This window comes from Strigops habroptila, chromosome 11 (genome assembly GCF_004027225.2).
Source record: "Strigops habroptila isolate Jane chromosome 11, bStrHab1.2.pri, whole genome shotgun sequence".
NCBI lineage: Eukaryota > Metazoa > Chordata > Aves > Psittaciformes > Psittacidae > Strigops > Strigops habroptila.
Window position 1 is genome coordinate 25,237,436 of NC_046360.1, and position 13,398 is coordinate 25,250,833.

The following is a 13,398-nucleotide window of genomic DNA, read 5'->3' on the forward strand; positions in this document are numbered from 1 at the left end:
TTTACATGGTGTTCTTTTATAATAGTCCCCACAAAAGAATTTCCACAGGCTGTTGTCCTAATATGATCCAGGTCTACATCCTCTACACTGTTCTTGTCTCAACAGCTACTGTTTTCAACACTGAGACTCATACTTCATAGTATATAATTGTTTCTTAAAATACCTACAGATTTCTAGAGGACAAAACACACCAGGTATAGCCACTGTATGAAAGAAAAAACTTGGGAGCAAAAAGGGACACGAAAGAATCATCATCCAGTTCAGCACTTCTTCCTTTCAGCCTACAACTTGGCCATATTCATAGAACTTGCACGTTCTGGTAAGAAATACATAAAGATTTCTGAGGCCTGCCCCTCTGCATGCTAAACTGACAGATATGAGGTGTAAGACTAGCTTTGCCAGGTTAAACAAGGCTATTAAAACAGCATACCCAACTTTACTGGCACTAAAATGGAACAGCGGTGCCAAAGATTCTAAAAGAAAGAAATATTAAGTAATATTGCACCTCTGACATTGACGTAAGTTTATTATTACTCCATGCCAATCTACCTTGATCCAAATCCTCTGAACGCATGCTGTTCCAGTGCTGGGCCTCCCTTAAGCCTGCAAATTACACTGAATAGTGAAGCGGCTTCTCAATATTGCCAAAAATTACACCAAAACCACTGCATGGAAGGACAATGCATCATTAGATAATTATCTGCCCATTAGTTTTTTCTGCAACATCTTGCCTTATGTGTATTCCTAAGCCAGCCCATGGGGCTCACCACAGCTGTTTTGTTGCCAATGTTTTTGTTTCTTCCACACCTTTGTTAGGGAGCCCTCAACAGAACCTGTCCTGTCATCCAAGTATAACAGCTATCCAGAAAAGAGAAGAAACCACTCCCAACTTTGAAAGGGAACTTCTCTAGGTTTGCTTTGGTCTCCTTTGTATTTTTCAACATGGCTGGTAACAGTAATGTACACAAGAGAAAGAACATTGAATCAGAAATTGCATCTTTGCAAGTTACATATTCCTTCCTACTCCGGTTGAGGTTATTACTGACAGAACTATTTTTAAGCACTATATACAAATTCTTCCTTCTTCAATTACTTGAATACAACCATTAAAACAAATATTATTTTAGGCTGAGTAAAGCACTTCAGGCTGAGTGGATAGAGATGCAGCCATCTATCTTGCATCAACAAATGAAGGCACTAAAATCACTGGTCATTCGCAAGTCATCCTATCAAAAGCAAATAAAAATGCACCGATATAGAATTTTGGCCTGCATAGAAAAAAAAAATGGATACAAGCATTATAATATTACAATCAGAAGAATCCAGTGTCTAGAGAGAACTAGAAGAAGGATTAAAAGCAATGCCTTCACTTTCAGAAGGGTTTTCATACAAAGACGGAAGGCAGGACAACCCTCTAGAAGGCCCAGTAATTGTTTCACCTCCTAATTCTTCTGTGAAACAGTCCACGCGGCTTTCCACCCACTGAATTCTCCACATATATGTGCAAGATGAGAACAAATTAATTTCTAAACACTCCACACACAAATGTCTGGCTGCCATCACTAGAAGCGAAAACAATAGTGAAAGAAATGGACAAAAGGTCAGAAAGAGAAAATGAGCAAAAACTGGAGGAATGCAAGACACGTGCACTCCAGCAAGGAGTAAGGATAAAAGCATAGTTAGATTCAAGTAAAGGATAAAATTGCTGCAATCGATATATATAGTAAACACTTTTCCATCAAAATTTATTCTTATATATGCTTGCTATTGGAAACGTATGTTGTCAAAACTGGAAAGAAAAGAGGTACATTGAACAATCTTAACCTTTAAGAATAGCATCCACCACTGGATTATCTGCAAATCTCTGAAAAGTGACTGTTCAAAAACATTACAATAAGAATACTATGGCACTAGGAATTACTTCTACACATAGCCCAACACAGTTCTGAAACAACACACGTCTGAATGAACAATCTGCTTAAGCCCAAAAAAGGAGCTGTGCTCCCTTTGCGTTTGACAGAACATAAAGACTCTATGAGGTATGAATGCCCTAGGACATATAACTTCATGTAGTGAGGCTAAAATTATCTAGAACAGAAAGGCACAAAGCCAGGAAAGCTTCTTGAAAAAAAGTCGACAAACATGAACATCTTCCTTTCTACATGCAGGTATCGTGGTCCAGAGATGAGACTGCATCTGCTGCCAAGGACACTGGGATGCTCAAGGAGGCTAACCATGGGAGGTCATGATCTAATAAGCACTGCCAAAATGAAGTTGAACACTTGGGTTAACTAGACAGGCATATTGCTTTTTTTTTTTTTCCGGACTAATTTAAAAACCTGGATTTCCATTGGTGACATACAGAATTTTTTACTTCAGAATTGTACACCAGACACATGAAAAGTAAACAGTGAGAGCATCCTTCATCGTGTCATACTCTAGATTTACTTAAATAACAGAAGAAAGTAGAGCAGGACAATATTTCAATCTAATTTTTCTCTAGTCAAATTATCTGTGAATGAATTTACCTCCAAACTATATTGGAAGTGAGGCACAAGTAAAAGCTGAAAATATGACCTAAGGGTAATTTTAAAAATTTATTTTCCAAATCTTATATTCTTTTCCTATAAACAAATTATGTGTAATGATTAGCACTTTTGAGCATGCTAACATCTACATATTAAGATCATGTGGTTATTAAAAATGCTTCAGAAAAGCAACTCAACACATAACTTTTACATGATGTAAATGACTGTTTCTTTTAAGTAATTGTCAGAATTCATTCTTCTCCAAGTAAACCCAGTATTTAGTCCACAGCAAAAAAACCTGAACTTCAGAAGTTCCTGATGAAGCATATTTACCAGAATAAAAACCTCAAAAGAAACAAAAAATTCAGGTGTTACTTCAGTTTTAAAGAATCAATTTAGAACTAACTCTGATTTTGCACCTAATAGCTAGCAGGATTTATTTATCACATTGTATACTAGAATTCATAAGGCTATAACATGTATTTATGATTTAGTGAAGAGAGATAGTGAAGTTTGAGAGTGATTGTTTTCATTAAGAAACAGGTGCAAAAGAGGCAAGACCATCTGCAAGCCCCAATAAAATTGCCACAATGTAGTAAAACCAGAAAAAACACATTATGCTGAATATTTCTGAGCACATTGCCATGACAGAGAGTGATGACAGCTCTGTGATAAGTTACACTCATCACACGATTTTGATCACTGAATCCACATTCCTCCTACTGACCCATTTCCTGAAGATCTAAATACAAGACAAACTGCACATTGTTGGTGTGTTTAAGGGCTTTTTAGAATACAAACCATAAGAAAAGATGCATTCTTTTCTTCAAAACTCTCAAGTGATATCCAAAACTAATTGGCATTCAGCACAGGGTAAAGGGCTTGAAGTTTCCTATCTTTACATCATCAGCATTGCTAACAAGGCAAACATTCAGAAAAAAGATTAAAGATATTGCAGTTTTGATAGGCCTTACTTCCTGGGCCTGAAAAAGCAGTCTTCTCAGTTTCTGCAAAGTAAGGACTTGGCTTTTTAAAGACTGTATTTAACCAATTGCAGACAGAAGCAGAGCTAGACCATGTGAACCCTATATGAATCCTGGAGAAAAACCACAGTAATACGAACTACCTACATAATAATAGAGAGTAAGGAGTAGACATTCTTTTGAGTGGCTGTGAGAGCAGGGGAGAAGTAATAGTAAAATGTATTTGATGCCAGGAACTTTTTCTCCATTTATCTGTATGCTCACAAGTGCATCTACATACAATAAAGAGTGATACACATGACACACAGAGAACATACCTGCTAGCATAAATATTTTTGTGAGCATGAGAAAAGAGTTATAGTAAATAAGCACTCACACTCTACTACTGTATGCAGAACACTTGCAAGCTTTCTCTCCAGGAAATTCCCTTCCCACCCCCAAGTGGAAACTATAATGATTAAATCCAACTTCCCAAAGAGAGTAAATGCAGTTAGCTAAATTTGTGGAAAATTACAAATAAGACTAATAAGGCTGTTCGGAGAGAGCCTCCCTTCTTAACATCTTTAGCTCACAGGAAAAGCAGATAACTAACTTAATTTAGGTTTCTTTACCACCCCCCAGAAGAAAGTCTTTAAAGAAAAAAAAGCAGTATCCTAATCTTTGAGCAGTCCCACACATTTTATTTACATTATTTGGAAAGAGAAGTAACCAGTGTTAGTAAGGATAATAGAATCCCTCATGTTGAGGAATAAGAAGTTTTCTCAGAATTTTTAGGACTTTCATTTAGTTCGAATAATTTTGTGGAAACTGTGCAACCTAATATTTTTGTGACATTATATAATTAAGTTATAATACTATAGAAATAATCCCATGGGAAGGACTAACACATTTTATTACAGAACTACTTGACTATTACAGACTTACTCCTTGCATTTTTTAACATATTAAAATGAATACAGTATAAGAAATAAATATATTTCATTTAGATGTGCCTCAAAAGTTTTACAATGTAGCCTTTCATCAGTGCTCTTACCTTTTTCTGAAGGACATTAATTTTTCTTTCTTTTACTTCCAACATGTCTTTCATATCTCGGATCTCTCCAGCCAGGGTTCCTTTCTCTTCTGTGAGGTCTTGAAGTTGTTTTGTTTTTTTATTCAGAAAGGTTTCTTTTTCTTCCAATCGTAATCGCAAGGCATCAACCTACGACAAGTAAATCAAACATGTTTTGGTTTTAGTAAAGGTCATTAATATATTTTATTTATTTTTTCTAATTCCCCTTTTTTTGTCACTTAAGAAGTGTTTTGGGGTTGGATTTTTTTTTCTATGTAGGTTTTCCAGCTTCATCTAGGAATAAGAGATTATTCTACTTGTTAAAATGCCGTAAAAAACTGAAAGCACTTTTAGCACCAAAGCATAAATGAAAAAAAGTAAAATGGTCAAAACATGAAATAGCATTAAAAAAGTCCTAACTTGACACATGCATAAAGGACGCAAAAAGAAAATCGCCTTGACCTATGAAATATGTAACTCATTGAAAATAGTGTTCTGTATTCTGTATTTAATTTGCCCATTAAAGCTATGCAGTTGGCAATCGGATACCACAATCACAACAGAGGTTTGGGCACAGATCAGCAATCTAGAAAGACAATTATTTAACAAAGACATGGCAAATAGGGAAATGATAAGGTTCTTCACTTTTCTCCAGTGTATACTGCATATGTCTCTTAACATATGGGCCTTACTGTACTTTGCTGTAAAAAGCACAAATCCCTGTCAATCAAAATAAGGGATATTCTAAGGATTTTCCTAAGCAGAAATGTCTTAATAAAGAACCTCACCAAACTGCTGTGCATTACATAACAGCTTTTTTCCTTTAGAAACCCTAAAATAAAACAAATTAAAAAAAGGAAAAAAAAAAAATCAAAAGCATTCTAACAGCCCAGAAGGTGTACGTAGCCTCAATTTTCTCATTTCTTGCTTTATAAAAGCTGAAGCACGCAATTTTATTGTTCTCTTAGCGCGATTCAAATAGTTCCCAAATTCTGGTCAGGCAAATACTTGCTGGTGGTCTGGAAAAAATCCGTAGACAACTTGATACTGGTTACTATTTGTATACAGTTGTTTCTATAAACAGCTCTACTGCTAATTGCAATTAAAAGCTTGGGTACTCATAAAAGCATTTGGAAATAAGGAGGAAAAATAGCTGACTCTCCTCCACGACGGGGCCGGGGGGAGTGGGGAGGAAGCAGCAACCATATTCAAGGACAGCAGCATAACTATTATCATCAAAAACAAGAAAAAATTTTTGTAAAACAAGGAAAGAAGCGGAAAGAAAAAGGAAAAGTCTAAATCACAGGGTACCCGTTCAATGCAATGGAGGAGGAGGGAACTGGCTCTTTGGGGAGTATGATCAAGAAACAGGAAAGTACGCACAATGCAGACAGACATGGCCACAGTAGTAGGCATATGAACATAGATCCATGTAGAAACATACAAAATGTCAAAATTGGGGAAGAAACAAAGAGCTTGACAGGAAAGCAACTTTTTCAAATAGATTTAACAATCCTACATTACAGCTTCAAATTTCATGTACCTTTATTAATAATACTGTTCTACATAAGCACTGCCTGGAGCAGTTACCACAAGGAAGGGTATGATTCTAAATGGAAAAGGAGTTACTCTTCATACGGTGAAGAGGAAAGGAAGCAATCACTATCAAGCTGTTCACTGATGCAGTCTTTGAGAACTTCTAATATACTATACAGACTATTGGCTCTCAAGAATTTCCAAGAAGATATTCAAAGTAAGAGATCTCATCACTGCTTCCTTAAATTAAAATACAACAATAGAATGGAATAAAGCAAATGCTTAAGCTGTCTTACAACGATGTGATGGTGAAGTGGAGGTAAAACCCTAAGGTGAAATTGCATGCTGGAAAATGAAGTTTTGCAGGTTCTAATGGTGTAGCTTCTTATAGAGTAGAAACAATCAAGACAATTAGGAATTAATACTGTAATAATTCAAGAATAGAAAGATACTGACTGTAGAATGTCAAGGGTTCAAAATACGTATGTATGATGCATGTAATCTTTGCTGACCTTGATAATTAGTAAAATGAAAAATTATACATTTCATTGAAATGGAAAGAGCAAATAATATTATTCCTATGAGAACGTTTAAAAAAAAAGAAAAGGGTATGAAAGGGTGTGCTAAGTTGAATAGATAAATAAAGAAGAATTGTAAAAGGGGTGGGGAGGAACAGAAATTAAACTGAACTGGAATGTGTATCACTTGTTTAAAATGTTTATCCATTTCTTTGTCTAATCTAAAATATACTGCGGGGGTAAAGGGCAGGACTTCATTCACTAATGACAAAGAAAGAATTACTCATCATAAATTCTACTCTTAAGACCTTTGTAATAAAAGGTGGCTTTGTAACAAGATAGTAGACATCACAGTTCATTAAAGCAACTGAATATGTTTGGGTTTAACCATCAGTATTGCAAGAGTTGCACTTTGCATGTATTGGTCCCTTCAGTGACCACTTCCCCTAAATCATACCTGTTTCCACATTCTGGTTCAGAAATGCAGTTACAAATGTGAATCACTGAGCTCATGGGCAACGCAGCATAGAATACTAGATAGGGATATTTTGGGGTGAAAGACAGATTTCATCACACATACGTTAAAGACCAAGAGACAGGTGGTTTTGTTGTTGGTTTTAACGTGAGCCTCCTATTATTGAAGGCTAGTTTGTAAATCAAATAATGCAAGAAAATACAGTATAGCCATGAAATTTTGTCAGCACTTTTAAACATCATAAGAGATCAACAAAACCAACTCACTACTAGTGTTCAGCATCACAGATTCAATCCTACATTCCTTGTGCAGCCTCAAACTCCCAAATTCAAGCCTGGGGTATGGAAATCAAGGAGTTTGTTCTTAGTGAAATATTTCAGTTTTCTAGAAGGCTGGTTAACACATCGAAATGAGTCCAGGAGAGGAGGTACAGGAGAAGTAGGTGCTATAGACCTACTTCTACATTTGCCCTTCTGCTCCACCCAGAGAGAGAAAGATGGTATGCAGCACAGAAAGCACACAGAGGTGGCAGCACAGGCATGGAGAACCTTCGTAAGGTTTGCAAACCATTAGAATGACATTATAATTTCATGCAAAGTAGAGAAAGTAGTGCAATCATTTGATATTACAAAGACAGGTTTCCCTGAATAGAGGCCATTTTTCTGATGCTGTTTTCTTCTGCAGCTCTGGAACCATGAGGTGTTCACATTAAGTGGACCCATGCAGGCTTGTTTTGGCTGCAAGGTAAGCCATTGAGAAGACAAGGTTTGGACTGAAAATATATGATGTGGCAGTCTGGAGTAATTCTCCTTCTAAAAGAGAGCTGCAGGAAGTCAGGCAAGTGAGAAATTTTGGATTCACTAATCCAAATTTCAAACATACAAAGGTCAGAAAATAAAGAACAAGGGTTTAAAGTTTACATTACATAGAAATTCATAAAATTTATTCATAACAAAAAGCTAGATGCAAGTAACTGAAAGGGCATAGATGTTAGTTTAGCATTTTTAAGTTCTGTAGTTGGACTACTCAGAAAAGGTCACATCTATTAAGCACTTCTTTTCCTAGTTAATCAGAATATTAGTTCAGTATAAAACAATCAGCAAATCTATTTCATTTATATTCAACGTTTTGTAATGCTAAATTTATTCAAAGCAAAAGTCTTTGCAATGCCATTTTAAAACTTGGTTTGGGACCAATTTAGATGATCTATTGGATCTCGAAATGCATGTTCTCCCAGCTCTAAGAAATGGCTCATTGCTTTTCTATACACTGGGGGAAAAAAAGAAAAAATTATATTCTATTGGATTTATTTCATATTTAAGACCTTTTTTACAATAATAGTAATAGGATCTTGCAGTTTGTAAGCAGTGTGCAGTATGAGATTCAAAGATGACTTTTTAAGTTAGAAAACAAGAAACAGTAGCAGCAGCAAACTTTTGGACTTCTTTTAATAAACATAAAAGGCCTCATCTGAAACTCATTACTACATCTTCTTTATACTTAATCACTTGTTTGCTTCATGTCTGAAAGCAATCCCCTAAGTCAAATCAAAAAAATCTGTTGGGCCTTTAAGCTGCAGCTGAGGAGCTCATCATAACATTGCAGTGGGAGCTCCAAAAGGGGTTCTCTTCAGTCAGTCACTGCAAGTCTCATTTTCCAACTGCCACTAGGCAGAAGCTTAATGCTTGAAGTCAAAGGGAGTTGAGGGTGATTAGACCCACTGATAAACAAAGCAGTGATACCGTTCCCTAGTGACTGGGATAACACAGTAGCTCGCACATGTGCTGATACAGTTCAGTTCTGCTTGGCTGAACCAGGCAGTTTCTGAGTCAATAGCCTTTTCTTCTCTATCTATTCAGTCCCCATTCTCAGGATCGAGCAGACAATTCTCATTCTTCTTCACTGATTTCTTCCCACACACCCTGTCATCACAGCTCACAGATTCAACTCAGGAACGGGGATTTTAGGCGTTAAAACTTGGGAGCACAAGAAGGAGGGTTGAGTGGATGAGTAGATGGTGCTGAAGTCCGAGTCTGTGAGTGACGATCTGTGCGGAAAAGGTGAGCAGAGGACTGTCCAGTCCAGTTTCTCAGACCCAATCCTGTCCTCACACAGCCGTTTAAACAAAGAGCCCCACATGACTGAACCTTTCTGCATTTCTTTTCACCACTAGCCAACTCATAACACAACCAATACATTATTTTTATTCCCTAAACGAAGGCACAATACAGAGAGATAAAAGATGGGCTTACACCACACATGCTCTGTTAGAGACTGACACTTCCATAACAGTCCATGATGTTACCTCCAAGCCACAACAAATCTGATGTATACTCAGGAGGTTAAACTGTTTTATTCCCCAGCCGTTTCCAAATGAACCATAGGTCAGCAAATGCTTAACTGTTCTAGCTAGAGTATGAGTTCCACAGAATTACAGGGAATTTCCTTCTTAAACAAATTCCACCTTCCTGGTAAAACAAAAATCTTTCCCAAATATGATGAGAAGCAGCTAGACATGGGTTACTGACATAGCATTTCTGATGATTCAATCAATTTGGATCATAGAGATTCAAACTAATCTTGTAAACCATACATTTTCCTATTCTTTTATAAGACAATACCTTATTTGATGTTCCCTCTTTTTTTTCCCCTTTGTAGAGAGATATTTTAACCATTAGATATTATAATGAAAGCCAAGTCCATGTGAGAGCTTGGACTAAAACCTTCAAGATCAGAAAAGAACATTATTCATAACACAGCACGGTTGTGATCTGTGTCATCCTCTTCTCCTTGCAAGTACAGGAAACATCTCTAGTTTTACCTCTAGTCTTTGTCCCCAAAGGATATTTTTTGTGGAGCTCAATGAAATTGTGTCCTGACACTAATGTTGAGAATAAACAAAGAAAATAAAAATCTGTCAAATACATCTCTGTTTTCTTGTATCTCCTCAAACCAGTGGTCAGATATCTTGAGACTGATGCAGCAGAGCACTAATTCAAAAATCCACCTACATGATGAAGCCCAGATGTTTTTATAGAATAGGTATATCATCCTCCAAACTAACATGCACAGCAAGGAGCCATTCTGAAATCAGTGCTCTAAGTCAGTTTTCAGAGAAGCAGAACTCTGAGCCACTGCCAGCCTGGGAAAGTGAATAGGCAACTCATATTGTGTGTGGTCTTCAGTGGACAGATTTATTTTCTATTCGCAGGAATGCAATGTGGAGGTTTACAAGAACATTGGTTATGTCAGTCATTTTCTCCTTCCCTAAATTCTTCTCTCTGCCTCCAGTAATCAGGAACCAAGATTTTTACATTTCTCATAATGTGAAATAAAACTACCTCAGCCTGAACTGCATGCGACCTTTTACTGTATGGTATCTGTTCAGTGCTAAGCATGTATGACATCATTTCATAAGTCAAATATGAACCTCCAGATGGTGTAAAACTGAAAAGCTGTTCAATCAGTTCCTCATCTTGTGGAAGACGAGAAGCAAAATATACTACTTCATTTATAGCCACGATGAATTTGCCAATATTAGAAATTATCTCTTCCCTGAAAACGGTAGTGTGAAATCACATCTCCCAAAAATAATGAAACAATGAAGTATTCTAAATGGAGCATGCTGATACACTATGAGAAATGTCTGCCATTTTTTTTACCCCTTCTTTTACATCTATGGCATTTTAAATATAATCTGAAAGGAAATTAAATATGGGTCATTTTACAGCATCAGATACATATTTTTATATTTGAAAGGATAAGGATTTCTGGTACACAAAAACCCTCTCTTTGGCTTTTCACTCAACACTATGTAATTTTAAGAGTCCTTGACTTACTTTTTCCCAAGCTTTGGCAGTACATTTACTAGTAAAACTTGGCAATCTGAGAAACACCATCATTTTCCAGAAAAATAAAGCAAAACCAGATCAGATAGCTAACACATAAAGCATTTCAAAGAGCTCTGCCTAAGTATATTGCTTTTTAATTTTGTCTAACTTCTTTTCCTCAGCAACTGCTTATTTCAACTATTTAATACAATAAACTCTGTCACTTGTTCTGGAAATACACAAGACACTGCAAAAACTTCAGATTTGGGTTATACTTTAGAAAGAAAAGTTCATGTGAGTGGCAAAAATTGCCCAATTCAGAGTTGAACTTTATTAATCTTCATGTCATCACCCGCCACTCATGACTAGCTCCAGTAGTGACGTCTATTCCTTGAAGTTCCCCACTGTTAACTGTTTAACTTATATGCCATATTACATATATATCATTTATGAAAGTGGTTTTAGTGTTATGGAGCTCCATGAGGAAGTAGAACATGAAGAAGCACTACTGTGTTTCACTGTTAAGAATCATTTACTTTACATCATAAATACATTTAAAGCAAAGGTTTGGCTGTATTATTTTAACCTAATTCTGAATTTACTAGTCAAGCACAAAGAGTACTGTAGTACCCCACCTGGGGTAACAGAGAAGGCAAACTGTAGCCCATTGTCAATCTTCCTCCTAACCCCACCTCTGTTCCAGCACACACTGCAGTCTGTATTTGCCACTGTGTCCAAGAGCCAGTCTTCCTCCCTTCCAAAGTATCATTCTTCCCCTTCCTAATGACCACTACAGGCTCCACAGGGCTGTTGACACTTTTCTGTGCTACTATTTGCTCTCCTAGTGTATTTGGGGGGGGGGGGAAGAAACTTCTATTAAAGATCTTAGTGCCTGTATTGATACTTCCATACGTATCCAGTGAAATGTAATATACTAAGTTGTGGTTATGAAAACCAGTTTAAGCCATGAGAAAGAGAGCTGACACTTCTATTTTCTATACAGAAGTACTGAGGCATGAGTAAAGAGAAGATATCCTCACATGGGCCTTTTTGCAAATATGGGAACTGAGTTACAAGTATAGAAATGATATCATACGACTTTAAAATGTCCCAACTGTACTCTCCACTTCAGAGCTATAAAAAAAAAAAAATTCTAAAGTACAACACTAAAACAAAAACTATCCCTTCATCGTTTTTCTCCCTCATTTTTCAGCCTGATGTGATAAAAATTATTTTTTTCTAAGCAATGGCTGCACCTGATAATCCATACTGCAATACATTCGTTTCTTTCAAAAACATCTGATCCATGTAAAATTTCAAGGCAGAAAAGGCAGAACATGGCCATATTTTGAAGCTGCCGACACCTGAATTTTGTACAGTTAATACGCTTTACATCCTCATTCCAAATTCAAATTTCAGTCAGTTAGCTAGCTTTTCCCCTTTGTAGGGGAAAATTCCACCTTCAAGCATTATTTCAACAACATTCCCAGCCTTACTACTCTGGGTATTATGGTTGCTCTAGTTTACATTTTAATTCAGCAAATTATAGAGCCGATAGTTAACAGGCTTTATAGTCTTTAAAGGATAACCTACCTTACTGTCTTCCTTCTTCAGTATTTAAGAACTGACAAAAGGATTGGGGTTTAAAGTGGCTGAGTACATGGCAGTCGAGGGAAACAGACAGTGAGCAACATTAGATGGTTTATAAACACAGGACAGTGCTGGCTGTTCACATTAGGAAAACAACCTTGTACCATCTTATACCTTTGCCCTCAAAATCACTGACATAAGCTTTTTCGATCCTTCTGTACAAGGATGGGAGAACCACCTGATAGGGTAATACATCAAATGCACTTTTTATTTGCTCCTTGAAAGATGGCACCTACAGGCTCCCAGCCTCGCCAGCCACTGCCTCTACTAATCAGTCTTGATTTTTCATTCACTCCTTTTTTTCCACTACTCCACTACTTTAAAAGAGAAAACTGGTAATACTGCCTGGTCAGACTACACTAGAAAAGGTTTTAGCTGAACCAGAAATTGTAGCCAAGATATAAATGGTTCCCTTAGGCAGTGTGAAACTCATCCTTGTGCAACATTATAGGCCACAAAGAACTCTGATCATCTGTAGCTTATCAATGCAGCCAACTGCCTAACAGCTGTTTTATTCAAATTTACATCTTTGCCTACTCTTACCACTAAAATTAGGTAGTTTAAAGCAACTAGTCCAAAGTTCAGAATTTAATATTCAGTTCAGATCCAGCAGATTTTGGAAAACACATGGGAATTGTAACTCATGTGCTAATACTTAAAGTTTTTGTTAATAAAACTTCCAACACTAACCTTACCTCATTGAACTTACCTCACTGATTTTTATGCTCACTATAAAACTATAGCTTTCATAATATTTTTGAATTACTGCAAAAGGAAGTCAGTCGTTCCAGAGTCAATGTTATTTAGCAACATAATGATAGTTATAA

The 13,398-nt window shown here is 36.6% G+C and overlaps 1 protein-coding gene across 19 annotated transcripts in view; it reads right to left on the reverse strand.

Moving 5' to 3' along the window:
• The window catches only part of ERC2 (ELKS/RAB6-interacting/CAST family member 2), a 488,016-nt gene that overhangs the window by 328,227 nt on the left and 146,391 nt on the right, over window positions 1-13,398 (reverse strand). For all 19 annotated transcript variants that reach the window (XR_003993765.1, XR_003993764.1, XR_003993761.1 and 16 more), the window contains one exon: window positions 4,545-4,712. Coding sequence is in view for 2 of the 19 variants with exons in the window: in XM_030501570.1 (XP_030357430.1) it covers window positions 4,545-4,712 (168 nt within the window). In the remaining 17 variants the exon portion in view is untranslated. The remainder of the gene's footprint in view (window positions 1-4,544; window positions 4,713-13,398) is intronic.